Source organism: Clinocottus analis, unplaced genomic scaffold, assembly GCF_023055335.1.
Source record: "Clinocottus analis isolate CAN_PGR_092001 unplaced genomic scaffold, fCliAna1.0.p SCAF_5, whole genome shotgun sequence".
In the NCBI taxonomy this organism is placed as follows: domain Eukaryota; kingdom Metazoa; phylum Chordata; class Actinopteri; order Perciformes; family Cottidae; genus Clinocottus; species Clinocottus analis.
Genome location: NW_027176207.1, coordinates 6898108 through 6915553, shown reverse-complemented (window position 1 = coordinate 6915553; position 17446 = coordinate 6898108). Strand labels below are relative to the sequence as shown.

General features: G+C 40.5%; 1 protein-coding gene across 1 annotated transcript in view; it reads right to left on the bottom strand.

The window, feature by feature from the left end:
- Window positions 1-17446, bottom strand: part of LOC137802136 (roundabout homolog 1-like) — a 101079-nt gene that overhangs the window by 70988 nt on the left and 12645 nt on the right. The window contains exon 2 of the mRNA XM_068599733.1: window positions 7779-8105. Within this exon, the coding sequence (XP_068455834.1) occupies window positions 7779-8105 (327 nt within the window). The remainder of the gene's footprint in view (window positions 1-7778; window positions 8106-17446) is intronic.

The following is a 17446-nucleotide window of genomic DNA, read 5'->3' as shown; positions in this document are numbered from 1 at the left end:
TTTTTTTAAATTGGGGGCTTTTACTTTGAAGGCGATACATTTTGGTCGGCCCTTGCACTTCCGTAGCATTACCGGACTATTTGCCGACCTAAGCCCGACATGAAAGCACGTATTGTTCTGTAGTTACTGTCCTCAACGAGCACCATGTGAGCGAGTCGCCTCTTAAAGCGGTCAGACTACCGGCAGCTCGCGCTGCAAGCTCAGCATCTCCAGATTGAACATTAATCGTGCATGCGCAATCGTGCATCCGCCGCTGATACCTGTCAGCTGTCCTCCACATCTCCACCTCATTCAACCAGAGGTTAGTGCACTTGTTCAAGCCAACACAGACTGGACTTTTCTCACTGAGGAAGAAAAACTGAACAGAAGACATGAAAAGCACTTATTGCTTTTGTATAAAGTTAATTAATTGTTGTTCTTTAACATACATCTTTAAGAAGGAGTGGTTTGTCCCTCACAGGGACCCTTACTACTGAACAGTACCTATTCAGAAAAAATATTTCTAAACTATGTATGTATGTTAACTTGTTGTTGCTCCAGAGTGCTGTTATATTGTTCTGGTAACATTACTTTAAAATAAAAGTATGCAATACACAATTTTTTTACTTCATTGTTGAATTTGACGCTTAATGCGATTAATCGCAGAAAAATCATGCGATTAATCGCGATTATTTTTTTTTTCAGCTTTGCCCAGCCCTAATATATATATATATATATATATATATATATATATATATATATATATATATATATATATATATATATATGTATATATATATATATATATATATATATATATATATATATATATATATATATATATATACATATATATATCCTGATATGGTTCATGTTGGACAACTGTGTCTTGCAGCCCATGCTGTGAACCAGGGCTGGTAAATGAAAAGCTATCTGACAGTACAAACGGAGGACTCAGCAGAGACTTTCCTGCCTTTCTCTTCAGGCACCATCATGGATGAGCATGAAGTGACAGGCTGTAATGTTATCTTTCTCTGTGGCTCACTACTTCATCACTGCGGTGTCGTGGTCTAACCTTAAAAGTCCTGCAAAAAGCCTTTCCTCTGGCAAATGGCAGTGTCCAATTAGTTTAAGACTATAATGTATTCGCCTCCCTTACTGAACCTAAAAGCAGGTATACCATCCAATAACCTTTTGAGTACACAGGCTGTGACTTTGCCTTACCTCAATAAAGCACTCCATGATTGAATCAAGTAGCTGAGGTCAATAGGACATATGTTCATTTCCCAGGGTCCTGTAGGGTCCCCGCAAGCAGAAAAAAATATTCTGAGTGTCTTCTCTGACATTTATTGGATAGGAACTAAGTTATATGTCTTTTCTCTTTTTTTCTCATTTCATCCCCTTCACTTTCAGAAAGGGCTGCGCTCTGTTTATGTGTGTGTGTGTGTGTGTGTGTGTGTGTGTGTGTGTGTGTGTGTGTGTGTGTGTGTGTGTGTGTGTGTGTGTGTGTGTGTGTGTGTGAGCATTTTATGTGTGTTTACACAGTATTTCAACCCCGTGGTCACGCTTCAGGCACCAGAACATACTACATCTGTCACTGTCTCCACCATGTCACCTCGATTTTCTTTGCACTAGTTTCCCTTCTGTGCCTTGAAGGACAGGCACTTCTTTCTCTCTCGCGTCTGTTCCCATCTGTCTGTCACTCCTTTCCCGCTCCCATCAATTTCCTGCCAGCCTGTCTTTTGTCAGCCGTCTCCACACTTCTCATCACCCCCCCTTCCTTCGCTTTAATCAAAATGGCACGAGAAGAAAGTTATAACACTGTAAATTAATTTGGAATTGAGTTGGGTTTTTTTTAAGTAATTAATTTTTAACAGCAGCTTTCACATTTACTTTGTTGATAAAAGATCAGAGGACTAATGCTCTGTGGAACTTTTGTCAACGTGCTGCAGTCTCTCCTCTGCCAAGTTAGCCGAGTCCATAAACTCATCATATAGATATAAAGTGACAAGAAATTCAGGAGAGCCAATCATGCATATTAACTACTATTTAACGTTTATTTTGGGGCAAAGGGGAAGTCTATACATTATTCCTCATATTGACTAATGCACGCTGAACACAGGACCGTGAGCCATAGACATTGCACGCACAAATGCAGAGAATTGTACATCTGAGTGAGTGTGTGTGCCTTTTGACAAACAACGCAATGTTCATCTGGTTGGTTCACAGCAACACAGTTTAGTGGAAGAAGTCAAAGAAGAAGATGATTACAATCTATGATTCTGCCCCATCATTATGTGAGTGTCATCACACAGAATTTTTTTGAGTGACAAACAAATGAGGATGAGACATGATAATACTTTGTGTCTATGTGCACACATACAAAAAAAACTGTTGTTGCTGTTTTTACCCAAAAGAGCAACCAGCACATGTCAGCTCAAAACCTATTATTTTAAATAAAGTTAAGCCAAAGCAACATTTCAGCAATCAAAGCTCTACACAAAATTAACAACTATGCCATTAACAAGGTCTATTGACAGAGTGTGACCTATTCTCCTCCTCCTTTTAACAAAACCCAGATTCTCATTCCCCTTATAAACTCCCTAAGTCAGCAGCATTTACCGAAGGGGGTTCTGTTTTACTGGCCAGCCCAGGGTGACCCATGAATCTGCGTGACCTCTGAAGGATGAAACAGGGAGACATAATTCATCAAGGCAGCTTCAACAAGTACTCTCTGTGTTCCCTCTCTCCCGACCTTAAAAGCTGACAGTAAATTTAGTGAACTCCAAGTAATAAACTCTACCCCCAAAGGGGTGAGCTTCTTGGGGTTAGAGTGCTGATCTAGCATTTCTGTGATGCGTTCGACCGTCGCTTTCATTATAATTCAAAAGGTGAAACGGAGACTAGATTATTATTCTAAAACCTTACAAAATATTTGCCCTGGTAGAGCTCAAAGCAGGGGCCTCGGCAGTGAAAGGTGTGTGAGGGGTGCATGGCTGCGGTCAATAACCCTTGATACCAACACTTTCTTCTTTCAGTGTAGTCTTCATTCTTGGTGTTTAAAAGACTCCAGTGTTTTTGGACTTGCAGAACCTGTAACTCCTGGGATTCACAGACCATCTGCATTTACCAGTGGCGGGCCATTAGGGCAACTATTTTATCATTTAAAAAAATTTAAATAAAAAAAAGAAGTTTTTTTTTATTTTATTTTTATTAGGGACTGGGCAATCCTTTAACAGCGTCAACTATTTGATCATGCGTTACCTGCATTTTTTAATTTTTTTTTGCAATGAGAGGGGCGTATCGCTTTAAATCTCTCCAGACGGCTATGGACACATTACGGCGACACTTTCGTCTGCTTTTACTTTGAAGGCGCGCGCGCAGTTCCGTAGCCTCGCCTGACGTGAAAGCACATATTGTTCTGTAGCTTCTGTTTTCAACGAGCAGCGGTGCTGTAAAGACCTGCCAGCAGCTTCACCTAAAAAAAAACGCTCACAGGCGGTCAGTCTACCGGCAGCCTCCGCGTCTAGATTAAAAGTTAAAAACTGAACTGAACTGGAAAACATGAAAAGCACTTATTGCTTTTGTATGCATTTAATCAATTGCTGGTCTTTAACATACATCTTTAAGGTAAGCAACAGACTGAACATGGACCAAAGAAGAAGTGGTTTGTCACTCACAGGGACCCTTACTACTAAACACTATCTGTTCTGAAAAAATAAATAAAACAGATTCATAAACTATAGATGTATGTATGTCAATTTGCTGTTGCTCCAGAGTGCTGTTATATTGTTCTGATAACATTACTTTAAAATAAAAGCATGCAATACACTGGTTTTTACTTCATTCTTGAATTTGGTGCATATTGCGATTAATCGCAGAAAAATAATGCGATTAATCAGTTGATTTTTTTCAACTTTGCCCAGCCCTAATTTTTATATATAAGTTAAAAGTGTTTTATAATGTAATTGTTTTTCACAAATACACAAGATGTATTATAATATTGTTGGCCTATTAGCTTATTCTCTCAATGCACAGCTGCCTTCATCTGTTCTTCTGCTCCTTAAGGCCTCTTGTATTGCTTCTTGGGCATTTTTTATCCAAGCACATTTCACCTGTCTTCCTCTATGTAAGAGTAGCCTGGTTAAAATACATGAAAAGGCCTTGGCGAAAGCCTGCATGTGTGATTGTTCACAGATTGGTCACAGATTGGTCATGTGTGATTGGTCACAACTGCGTGTTGGGAACCGTGACTTCTGTCTACCAGACAACTAGCTGGCAACTAACTACCTAGTAAGAAGGAAGAAGTAAGCTTTTGAAACACCAGAAGCAATTAAATTTGTATAGTTTTGCTTGGTGTATTTTTTATACTCTGTGACTGAAGGACTAGACCTGGTGGTGGATTTACTGGCAACACCTTTCTCATAGAGGACGTTTCAGGAAAGCTAGAAACTTCAAGCGTCGACCTAGAACCAAAAAGCTAACCTGATGGTGGATTATGACTTGCTTGTGATACCTTTCACACAGAGGATTACAGAAATGTGGTAATTCAAATGTTGGCTATGTAACTTATTTGTATTTAATCATACACAACGCTGTTGCTTCTGCTGCTACTGCTGCTGTTGCTGCTGCTGGTCAGACCACGGCTGCACCTCTCCCCTCCACGGTGCAGCACCTGCTGGAGATGTGTGTGTGTGTGTGTGTGTGTGTGTGTGTGTGTGTGTGTGTGTGTGTGTGTGTGTGTGTGTTTGTGTGTGTGTGTGTGTGTGTGTGTGTGTGTGTGTGTGTGTGTGTGTGTGTGTGTGCACCTGTGCGTGCTCTGGGTTTTAATTTTGTTGGATAGTTTTGTTATTACTAAATGTGATTTGTTGTTTGGTTGTTATGTTATACAACATGCATTGTTGATGACCCGACAGATTTGGACAGTCAGTCAGTCAGGATGCACAATATCGCGAGCTGGGGGCGGGCGGAGGGCCAGAGGGACGGAAGGGTGGAGGAGTTGTGCTGGTGGATGAAGTGGATTCGTGGGTCGGGCACCGCGCATTGTTCAACTGCAGAGTCTCCTCTTTTTTTCGCATCATACTGGTGGAGCAACTCTGTGAGTCGGGAATTGAGTGTGTCGGTCTGTGACAGTAACTCCAGGGACAATTTTTTTCCCCCAGTCCGCCCGTGATGTGGACTATATGGCACTATAGATTATATAGACTATAGATTTAAAACCACAGCCCGCCACTGGCATTTACCCTGTTCTGATGCTGACTTGCCGACTTGCCAACTTGAGCCTGATGTGAAAGCACGTATTGTCAGGTGGTGCGTCCAGATAGAAAATTAATCGCACGTGCGCAAAAGTTCCTGACCCCGTGGTCTGACACACTATGGCATAGCACTTTAAATCAGTATCACTTCTGAATCTTTACTCTTCTCTCGAAGAAGAGAACTTTCCAAACATCAGAAGTTCAGTGCAAGCCAACACAGACTGGAATTTTCTCACTGAGTAGGAAAAACTGATGTAAGCAACAATCTGAACATAGAAAAAAGAAGTAGTGGCTTGTCTCTAACAGGGCCCCTTACTACTGAACACGGACAAAAGAAGGAGTGGCTTGTCCCTCACAGGCTCCCTTACTACTGAACACACTGCTTATGTTGTTCCCTAATAAAATAAAAATGTTTCTACTGGTACCTGTTCAGAAAAAAAAACGTGCAGCCACACCGCGCGGTTTTTAAAAAAAAAATATTTTTTTTAGCCGCGACGAGTAAAAAAAAAAGGACCGAGGTACACTAGCCCTAGCTTTTATTGCGCAAAGGGGTTTCAGAGACCCTCTGATTCGCGCGTGCATTAGACTCCTTGGTCAATGTTTCAAGACGAGTTGGGTGGGTTGCTGACATCACCGCAGGCCCCTGACGCCTTTACGTGGGCCGATACCTGCCATGGAGACCTGACACGGTACTAAGGACACAGTGCACCGGTGGACAGTCGTGTCGGGAGCCGGGGGGTGCGACTCTCCCCGGCGTGGAGAGAAGTCACACCAAGCACATAATCCACGGCCCCGGGAAGCGGCAAGGTCCAGGCACGGGCGCTCTAAAGCACGCAACCAGAGCTGGCGTGCCACCTTCGGCCTGAGCCTTTCTAAGCCGATCTAGAGCCAGTCGCTGCGCACTACAGTGGAGGAAATGCGCCCGGCGAGGGCCAGCACAGCAATGGGAGAGCATAACCAAGCAACAACTACGCATGTTGTCCAAATCTATCCAACTAAACCACGGCACTGACCCTGCACAGTGCCAAGCCCAGCTGCGCCAGCGACAAGAAAGAGGAGAAGTTGTAGAGGCTGCGTTGAGAAGCACCAGCACCCCCAGGTGCAGCAGCAACTACACCGCTGTGGCTAGTTTATGATTAAATACGACTGCAAATGTAAAAAAGAAAAAACAGTAACATAATCAGTATTTCACTCACCAGATGCACATAAACCTCTGTGGGAAAGTGGTCATCAGTAAGTCCTGAGAGTCTAGCTTCTAGGTTTGAGATGGTAGCTTCACTGACCGATCACAGTGCATGTTAATGGTTACGTGGCCTTGTGACCAATCACACGTCTAGGGTTTCGCAAGGGCCCTTCCATGTATTTTAACCGGGCCAATCTTACATAGAGGAAGACAGATGATATGTGATTGGATAAAAAATGCTGTTAAACAGGTCCCAAGAAGCCATACAAGAGGCTTGAAAAAGCCAAGGAACAGATGAAGACAGCTGTTGAATGAGCGAATAAGCTAATAGGGAAAAATAATTCAAATACATGTAGTGTATTTGTGAAAAACAATTACATTATAAAACAGCTATAACTTTTAATTATAAAAAATGTAATTCAATTTCAATTATAAAATAGCTATAACTTTGTGATTCTGTTTAGGCCAGCAGAGAAGGCTTAGCATGCCCTGACAGCCGACCACTGATATATATACACACACGGACACATATATACTGTATGGCTACTGCATGTAACCTGACAGATTCCTGCCTCAAACATACTTCAGTGAAAGGCTGTTTAACTGGCAACACCACAACTACGGCACTTCCAACTCTGCGAGTCAGCGAGTTGACACTGTCAGCTGTTACTCTCTCAGCACTTGTTTTAACCTGAGGACGAAAGCAGACACACAGCTGCTGTGTGTCTGACAGGTGGGTCACAAAGTGATCTTCCACCTGTCCCTAAACCATAAAACTGACCCATGTTGGAAAGAAAGCAACGCAAGTACACAGGCTTTTGGATTGACATCGGTCTTGTCGAATTTGATGGATGCAACACTCGTAAAAATGACACAGAAGACTGATACAATTTAAATAAGTATTTTTTTTTTGTGTTATTCTTTCTTCAGGACTTAATGCAAGAGATCATTTAAAGGTAGATTGGGGCAATATCCTCCTTTTTTTTTTTTTACCAAATAGCTGCTTACTTTCTTTGAAGATGTGTATTCAAATCCCCAATGTCATGATCCACATTGACAGATTGTGAATCAATTCAAATTCTCAAAAGAGATGAGCCAATTATTATCTGTATATCTGCATCTTATTCTTGGGTATTAGCGATTGCTTCTTGGTTATTCTTGATCAAAGACTGAGCAATCGGGTAGTCTTTTGATTCAAATGTTCGACTGTGGCCAGGTGTATTTGCAGATGATCACCCCCTGCTGGAATTGTGTGTGTGTGTGTGTGTGTGTGTGTGTGTGTGTGTGTGTGTGTGTGTGTGTGTGTGTGTGAGTGTGTGTGTGTGTGTGTGTGTGTGTGCACATGGGACAAAAGGACTTACTGGCTACTTCCAGGGATGCATTGTGACTGATCGCCTGGCCTAGATAGTTTCGAGCCACACACACATAGCTGCCATCGTCTGGCTTGCTTCGTCGTCCGTGGATGATACGCAGGAAGAAGAGGGAGCCGCTGGGCAGCAGCATACGGTGGGAGCGGGGGTTGTCACGGTCCGTCTCGACGCGCTCCCCGTCTTTGTACCATTCCACCGTTGGGGTCGGACGGCCCTCGGCTTTACAGTTGAGAGTGGCCGGTTCTCCTTTGGACACAATGAGGTCAGAGGGGTGCTCCACTATGCGGGGAGGGGAGTCTTCCTGGCGAAGACGAGACCCTGGAGAGGAAGAAGGGTGCAAAGGAGACATAAGCAAAGAGGAAAATAAGTTCCTGGTATACACTTCACAGCTGTATTGCTGTATGTATAACGCAGTACATTGAACTTCCTGTATTTGTCAATTGAAAACCAGACAACCACAAAGAGCCATAGTAAAAGATCACCAAATAATCCTTCCATACAATAAAGAGGAGCAATAATCAAAACAACAACAGCTCTAAAGGAATTATTTAAGACACAATATTATTGCTGTACATGTGCCTCATATTAACCAGAATCCAGTTTGACAATATAATTACCACACAATCGCATGTCGCTCTTGAAATGTGTGGCTTTTCATTCAGCAGTTGGAACCCCATGAGACATTTAAACAAAATAATTAAATATTGCGTACATGTACAATCCTCAGAAGGTAATAATATCTTTCAAAACATGTATCCTCTTAAAACATATTTACAAAGAAATATGTATACGCCGCTTTTGAGACAAGCTTCAAGGCTGAATTATAATGGGTTTCTTGTTATCTATGGCTCCAGAGACACAATACAAGAGACAATGTCTGAGTTTATTTCAACAATTTAAATATTCAGTAGTTATAAAACATGTCTGAAACTTGCACCGCTACAGGTAACAATACAGGAAATGCATAAGTCTTCAAATATATTATAGTTGTTTTCACAGTGCCCTTAATTGTTGACAAGGGAAATAAATATGGTGGAGCATCTAATCATAAGTCTCGCTGTGTATTTTCCATAAATGCCAGTTTCGATATTCTGAGCAAAAGTCAAAGGATACCCATCCTCACCAGGAGCCATCACTTTCTGTCCTCCACCTGACTGGAGTATACATTTTTTTATGCTTTGTGTTCACCATTTGGAACCAATTTCACCACAGCATCTAGTCATTAAACCAATAGGAATCAATACCACTAACCATAACACACTAACAATCACAAAATCACCTCTAATCCCCGATACACTGTTGAGATGTCAATCATACTGGTCTTGTCAAAGAAGCTGTGTAACAATGAGTCCCTGTGAAGCAGAGGACAAAGCAAACCTCCCTAATGAGATCCAGGTACACAACTCCAATGCCTCTGCAGATCTTAAATTCCTTCCATTTCTTTCCAAGCCGACAACACAGTAAAGCCATTACCAACCCGGTCCCAAACCACACCCTCAGTCATTCTTCCTAATTTTTTTCCCTTCTGTATTGTGTGAATGCTGAAAAATCTGCTATGGATTTTCCTTAAAACAGCTGCAGGGGTCATTATTTTCTCAAAATCTAGATTTAAATATGAGAGAGAGAGAGAGAGAGAGAGAGAGAGAGAGAGAGAGAGAGAGAGAGAGAGAGAGAGAGAGAGAGAGAGAGAGAGACAGAGGAAATGACAGAAATGTGGCATTAATGTCAAGTCATGCTACCACTGTTTACTTGTTTTATTGCTGTGGGAACACTTCTTCCATGCCCCTGCAAACACTAGCTAACACAGCCTTCAGCAGGTCATGCTTTATTGTGCCAATGGCCCTGTAAAGCAGATAATTACCAGCGTGCAAGACAGTGATAAGCTCCTACACTCCCGCTCCAACCAATAAATCCCACACAGACAAGTGTTTACCCAGATAGATAACACCTCGCACATTGTGAAATGCGTGAGAATGTGATCCACGATGTGGTGTGATAGATGTTTAGTGTGCTTTCACAAATTTAACAGTTTTCACAAACTGTCTGTTCCAAAAATTGTATTATGGAAAATGTAATAGTATTTGAGAGGTAGAGTGCAACATCCTCACTGAGATTAAAAAAAACAAAAACAGGAACAGCGTTTGACAAGTGTGTAAGCTTATCATTACAAACTGAGAGGCGCTGACATTTCAATGTTTAGCATTCAAAAGCTCCTAACGACTACATTACTTTTTTTTCCTCCTTTCTTTTCTACCATTTGCTTTCTTGGTTTGCTTTTCTTTTAATGCTGTCAAGTGGTCGACCGCCTAAAAGGCTACATGCTGATAAACGCAATGAACTGCCAAATAGTCGAACTGCACAGGCAGGTAATTACCCTTTATGAACACTTCAGAGCACTTTACAAAAAAAAGGATTTCTTTTTGCCGGGTCACAGCATGGGTTGGCGATACCAAACGTTTTAATTTTGATACTATACCAATTTTCACAATTTTGATGATATGGATGCCGATTATTTCTTAAATGGAATTGTGATGTTTTTCCTTTTTTTAAGAAAAAGAAATCATTGCACTCACAGAGAATTCACATTACACATAATGGCCATTAATAACACAATTAATACAAAAACAAGTGCAATTAAAATAAAATGTTTGTGCTACTAAGAAAAAAAGGAGAAAATGATTTTACAGAAATACAAATATATAGCAATAGGCCTCCTTATAACATTTTAGGGTATGTGGTTTTAAAAAGACTGACAAGGTCTCTTGTGTGGCTTTTTCTGGCACTTTAACGTCACAAATAATGCATCTTGCTGTATTTTTATTTAGAGGAGAAAAGTAGCTCCACACCCATTACATTTCCTTTCTGTCATTCTCCAAACATTGTTGGGGCTGTTTTGGCACAAACATGCAAAAGTAGGGAAAACGATGTGACATAGCCACACACGTTTATATTCCTGTCCTTACATTATCAGCATTAACAATACCAAATGTGTTGTTTGTGAGTATTGAAGTGTAGATACCACAGTGTCGCTTTATATGTTTAGAGACTATTACGTTCTTGTTCTTGTGTATTCTTTCTTACCATTTGCCTTCTTGGTTTGCTTTTCTTTTAATACTGTCAAGTGGTCGACCGACCTAAAAGGCTACATGCTGATGAATGCAATGAACTGCCAAAAAGTTGAACTGCACAGGCAGGTATATACCCTTTATTATCAGCATTACCAATACCAAACGTGTTGTTTGTGAGTATTGAAGTATAGATATCACCATATAGATTTATATGTTCCTATGTCACAGTGGAAACGCAGTACTAAGCAATAAAGTCAATTTGGTGAACCGATTTCTCAAACAGCATTTCTTCTGTGCTGCCAAGCTATTATCTGAATGGAGAAATAACTCAAAATTGCTGCAGATGAAGCTCTGAATCATAAAAAAATCTTAAACCACTTTTAAAGCAATATGTAAAGAATAAACCACCCATGTAGCAAAAATTGCCGTAAACATTTGAGAACAATTGTACACAAATCTTAATATTTAAACCCATAACAGAACAATATAAACATGGTGGCCACATTCAGCCTACGTTTCCTAATTGTGTTGGGCTGATGCCGAGGGTCCAAGCAGCACTCTAAGCTCCCTGGCATTGCAAAAAGGCAATATCAGCCTGCCACTGGTGGGCCCCCAGAACACTGCTTTATCTGCAAAGGGCCAGCCGCCAGCACACAATCAGTATGCAAAAACATGCCCGCAGATGCACAATGGAGTACATAAGTACACACCAAAGGTCATTTGTAGCACCTGTGCCCCTACAAATATGTTTTTTTTTTCTGTCAGACATCCCAGAGGCAGTTCTGTTGTCTTGTGAAGATTGAGAGAGAGAAGCAGAATGAAGAACAACAATAGGTTCGGTGAACATGTGAGTAAAAAAAAGGCATGAGGGGAGGAAGTAGAAGAGGAAATTGAGAGGTGATAAAGGAGTAAGGTAGGGAATTTGAAACAACAAATCATGCAATCTGAGATTCTAATAACTGAATGTGACAAATGAGTATAATTTAAAGCAACGTTGGTGGTCTTGGATCGACTTACCTCAGTGTTATTTACAGTACAGTAGAGCAGTGTATGTGTTTAGAGTGCATGAAAGGAGGAAATTATGACAGTTTGGAACCAAAGCAAATAAATATACAGCGAAAATATCAAATATCACAATCAAATTAGTTCGGTGCACTGAGGTCACACGAGCTGTCAACTCAGCATGAAAAATTATCCTTTTGAAAGGTGTAACACAGACAGACACATGGACACACACATATGCACACACAAAGATAAACACGTTGCAGAAGCATCACTTGAAGACCAGTTTTCACACTTGGACTCAAAAACAAAAAAATGTACTTTTTGAAGAATGTGCAGAAGTCTGTTGTTTTTCCCCAAAACATGTACAAAAGAGTGACATGTATCAATGCAGAAGGCTGTGGGCTGCCATCTTTTTGGTGGTGTTGACATCTGTGTGACACAATCAGCCTGCTCAGTGAATCTGAAACCAAGCCTGCCAGAGCCACAGTGGTGGAAGTGGTAAATCTCCACCTGAGGTGCTGTGGGATTACCTGTGCTCGAGTGCTGCTGTAAAAGAGCAGCAGTCAGGCACAGGCCAATTTTGTTGGGAGGCTTAAGAGTGTGCAGTAAGTGAAACAGCTATGACTTGTTAAGAAAATCCTTTTGTTTCATTCAGTAAAAGTAATTTAGTCAGCTGTTTTGTGACCCGCAGGCTTGATTGAGGATCAGCCAACATTTTTAATGGCGAAACAGAGAGTTCTAGAAGCATCGGACTTCAAAGCAGTACTCATGTTTGAAGAGACAATGATCCAAGGCCAGAAGATCCAAGAACCAGGAAGATATCAAGACAAGACCCAAACTGAGATTTAGAGGCTTACAGAGCGTTTGAGAGACAGACCTGACAAGTTACACAGAGAAACGAAAGGCACCATCGCGCCAAAGAGTGAAATCAGAGAAATCCTCAACTGAACGAAGTAAACTACAAAGTTGTTTTATTTTTAGTTAGACATCAAAAATAAATAATACCAATTGGAATTAGAACAGCCAGCAAGTGTTGTGACGGATATTTACACTTCTCTGCCTTTGTCCTGACATACAATGAGAGTACACAATAAGACAAAGAAAAAAGTGGGTTGAGTATCACTTCATAAAGTAGACTGAATCCTGTGTCTTATAAAGAACTGAATGCTGTCAGCATTTCCATCCTAAAATACATTTCAGACTAGACAGCCTTCTGACTCTGTGGCACTTAACTCGCAGCAGCAAAGCATTAGTGTGACAAGTGGGTGATATTATGCAAGTGTTGCACATCACTGTGCATCACTGCACCACCTTTGGTATTTTAAGCACATCTGATTATACAGAAATGTCAGCAAAACATCCAACAAATCCTCCCTTGTAAGGCCAAGTTCTGACTAATGTGGATTCGGCGCTACATCAAAGGGGCTAAGGGAGACCACAGACCTGTTTCATAACACATTGCACAGTTTAAAATGTAAGGGTACACTCCCAAAAAAAAAGAAGCACAAAAGACGAAACCGCAGTAATACTTATTTTAAAAACCATCCACATGCTAACAAAACATTTTCTTCACACAACAGCATAATTAAATAGAAATAATGAGCATATAAAGCTCCAACCTGCCCTGGCTAACTTTAACAAATGAAGCATATTGTTACTTCAGGCACAGCATTGAGGCCTGGTCTGCATGTGCTGATTGGTATCAGTTGTTGTCAATATGCTTAACAAGGATTGGCTCATTCAAAGCTGTGTGGCTAGTCACGACCAAATCATATTTATGTAGGTGTATGGACATCATAACCTTAGACTTGTCACTGTTCTCCAATGATTATGTTCGAGCCTGTTTGCTGCAGAGGCTCCCTCCGCCTCGCCAACCACCTCATTATGTGCTATTTCGTTGACTTCAGTGAGATTTAAAGTCTGTGCATGTGTTTATAAAAGGGGGGATTGCTTGTCTCAGCACAATCCTCGTTGCTACTCATATGAATTATTAGTATAAATATCACCTGTAAATATTCATACTGTTGGAAGAAAAAATGATTTACGCTTAATCAGTTACTGTTTCACTGTTATATTCAGACTTCTCATCTTACTGTCTCTGTTTAATCTTACACACAAACTCAGCATGTCCCCTGATAGCAATGAGACTGGCGAATCGGTATGTTTCTATCTGAAAGAACGTGCAGTTCCTTTGTTATCATATGACCATTTCTTGCAAACCTCTCTATGGGACAAGGGGAAAGGTTCACGGTTAGGCCAAAGACGTCATGAGGGTTTCTGTTAGTGGGTCCTGATGTGTATTTAAGAGGTGGTTCTTTGAGAGATCTTTGAGCAGTTTTGTATATGCAATTTGTCTATCACGTTGTACTTCTGACTCTGCTCCTTCTTTGCAACAAATAAATGTTCCTATTTTAATGATTTTATTCCGAGGGGTCAAGTGAATTTTTTTAACACATACTAACCAACTTGCAATCAAATAACTAGTAAAACAATTATGCCGTTCCACAGATCAAAAAAGAAAAACTGCATGATGGCCTTTGTTGCTATGAAGATTGGGCATAGATTGTGTACTGTTTGCTGGTTATTAGCATTTAAACAGTTTAAATGCAGTTTAGAGAGGTTTAGCTTAGCGGTGCCCAAGAAAAAGTTCAGCACATAACCCCTCAAAAAACCACAGCATGTTCTTCATACACTTTAGCTTTTGTACGGATTAACGTAGAGAGACTTTTTGACAGAACAATGGTAGCTGTTTCCCCATTTCCAGTATCCTGGCTTTTATCTCTTGGCTTTTATTCCATCTTTTTTTTAAAAAGAGTGATATCTATCGAAGCGTATTTTCCCCTCACATTGGGTTATTCCTTTCAAAGAGAAAAGTTTAAATGGACTCATTGAAAAAGTAAACCATTTGAGTTGCTCATCCCTTAGAGAGACATATTCCACAACTACGTACATTCATTCATTTGTAGAGTAAAACACAGGGGAGCCAATACATGCCAGACATTCTTTCTCAGGCTGTATAAACTACAATTAAGTGGAACAGTTAAACACTGTCATTCATTTGAGTATGTGAGGGAAGGAATGCGAGCAGGTTTTTATGTCTGTGTGTGGCAAAGAAAAGATGTCTGCAACCACACTCTTAGACTGTGGCGACACATTTGTTCCTTTTAAATTTCATTTTGTAAAAGTGATTTTAATCACATGGAAGTTATGGAAAATTTGAATTACAATACTAGGAGGCTCTTTCTTCTGGCACTCTTCTAACAACACAATGCACAAGGGTGCAGTCTGCGGAGAGGAGAGTCAAGGTCATGGACGTGATAACACCTCTCAACTGCAGCACCCAGATGTTCAGAGAAAGATACCAACCAAGTGGGAATGCATCAGCAATATTCTCGCAAGCCATCATACACAGGTGGCTTAGGAATTCAAATTAGAAGATGCAGAGAAAGATTTTTTAAAGAATAAAAACACGAATGATTGTTTTCAAAAGCAATTAATCAGTAAAATATTGTTTAGAAGATGAATCTATTAGTCCTAATAACGGCAGAAAATAGTGAAACATGGCTATTATAATTTCTCCATGGCCAAAATTAATGTCTTCAAACAACTTACTTCACATTCCAATTACATTAAACAAAGAAAACGTAAGGTAACAAGCACTGAATTCCCCAAGGCAGATTCAAACCGGAACATTGCTGGTACACGATAAACATCTGAGCCAACTAGGTCACCAGGACACTTTAACTGGAGAATAAATCCATCAGGATGTCAATGACGCACAAGCTGTGGTCTCAGTTTTTTTTTCAAACCAAAAACAGTTCGAAAGAATCCAATAATATGTTGGTGCTGCACCTCGTTGAAATGTTTTGATTTGTTCAAACACGCCAAAGTGCGCACAACATATACCCAGATATGCCAATACCGTTTACTGGTAATCTCTTATTGCGTTCTCCACATATTTTGTATGTAAATTTGTGATGAGAAACACAACTGTCTGGAAAGGCCAGCAGCCCATCTAAGATGCCGATGCTCACTCCATTAAATGTTCGGTGGAAAGTAAAGAGGCTGTATAGGCCATTAATTATCACTCAGGCAGAGCTTGAAAGTCAAACTTCCCATGAACAGACACAACACAAAAGGAGCAAAGGTGTAGTTTCTTGTTATGAAATAAAAATGAACACGATGGGTGATTTAACATGGTTGCCTCATCATTGTATCAGTTTAAAGTGACATTTTCTGCAGTATTTAATATAATCAGTGAACCAGATTGCATAATGCAGGTTTGACCAACTGTACTTAATCATGTTTCCTTCATCTCCTTCGAGGCAAATTAAGTTATGAAACTGTCATTTTAACTGAGTTATTACATTAATATTACATTAACTTCATGCTGCGTCATTGCATGTCACAAATGCATGTCTGCATGACCTACATTTTTTTTCTGTCTTAATTGCGCCCCTGGTTGCGGCAGCCCAGATGTGAACTGACTGTTGTACTGTGAAGGGAGAGAGACTTTGCCCTGAGCACCAAACCCATCTACAAACTAAGGTCCTCTCCCAGGACTTCTTCTGGTCCCTAAAGTCTCACTTCATGAATGTGTGCATGCAAGCAGACACATACACGTACTGGACCACACAATATCGCATAACAGACACACAGACATTCAAACACAACTCGGATCTGCCAATAAACTGCCATTTTGACTCCTGTCTCTTTAACAAAGAGGCAGAATCAGTGGCCACTAATTCTGGACTGAATCATAACATAAGCATAATGGTCCAAGAGGATATTAATAATAAGATGGGCCTTCAGCTACAAGAGACTATAAGCTAGTGCTGTGTAGGTGCACTCTAACTTTGCTGGCAATGTTAAGTGACACTTAGACCTGCCCCTAACACGGAGACTGGCCAATCGTCTATCTTTCTAGTTGAATCACGTTCACAACTGACTTTCAAGGAATAGTTTGACACTTTGGAAAACAAGAGTTCTTTCTTGCAGGGAGTTAAATAAGAAGATTGATACCGCTCCATATTAAGTGTGAAGTACGAGCCTGGATATAATTTGTTTAGCTTAGTATATGCCATCTTAAATTGATAACGCGGATACCAATCATTAAAGATTAGTATCAATTTCATGTACAAACACAGTCTATCAACGTATAAAGTATGTTGTATGTATTTTCCAGACACTGGACTATCAGCACTACCTGCAAGGTGTGGCAATAAAGCACTGCAGGGGAAGCAGACAAAAAGTCAGAGTTCAGCAACGTGAAAGAGAAGCAGCTTGAGAAAATCCATATTATACTGACCTCTATTTTCACCGCAAACCTGCTTGTGTCAATCTCTTTGACTGGGCAAAAAAGAATCATTTCAACTGTGTCTTGATAAATTGCTTTTTCACTTTGTTTTGCGATGATGGAATGAAGTGCACAGACTCAAATCTGTGAACAGTATGAAACTCTGATAAGCTTTTCCAACAGATTTTTTAAACGGTGATTAAACCAGCTCATCTTGTCGTAATTTGAGAGTTTATCTGTATGAACAGCTTTTTATTTGGCTCCATTCGTGCTGGTGCTGTTGATCATGC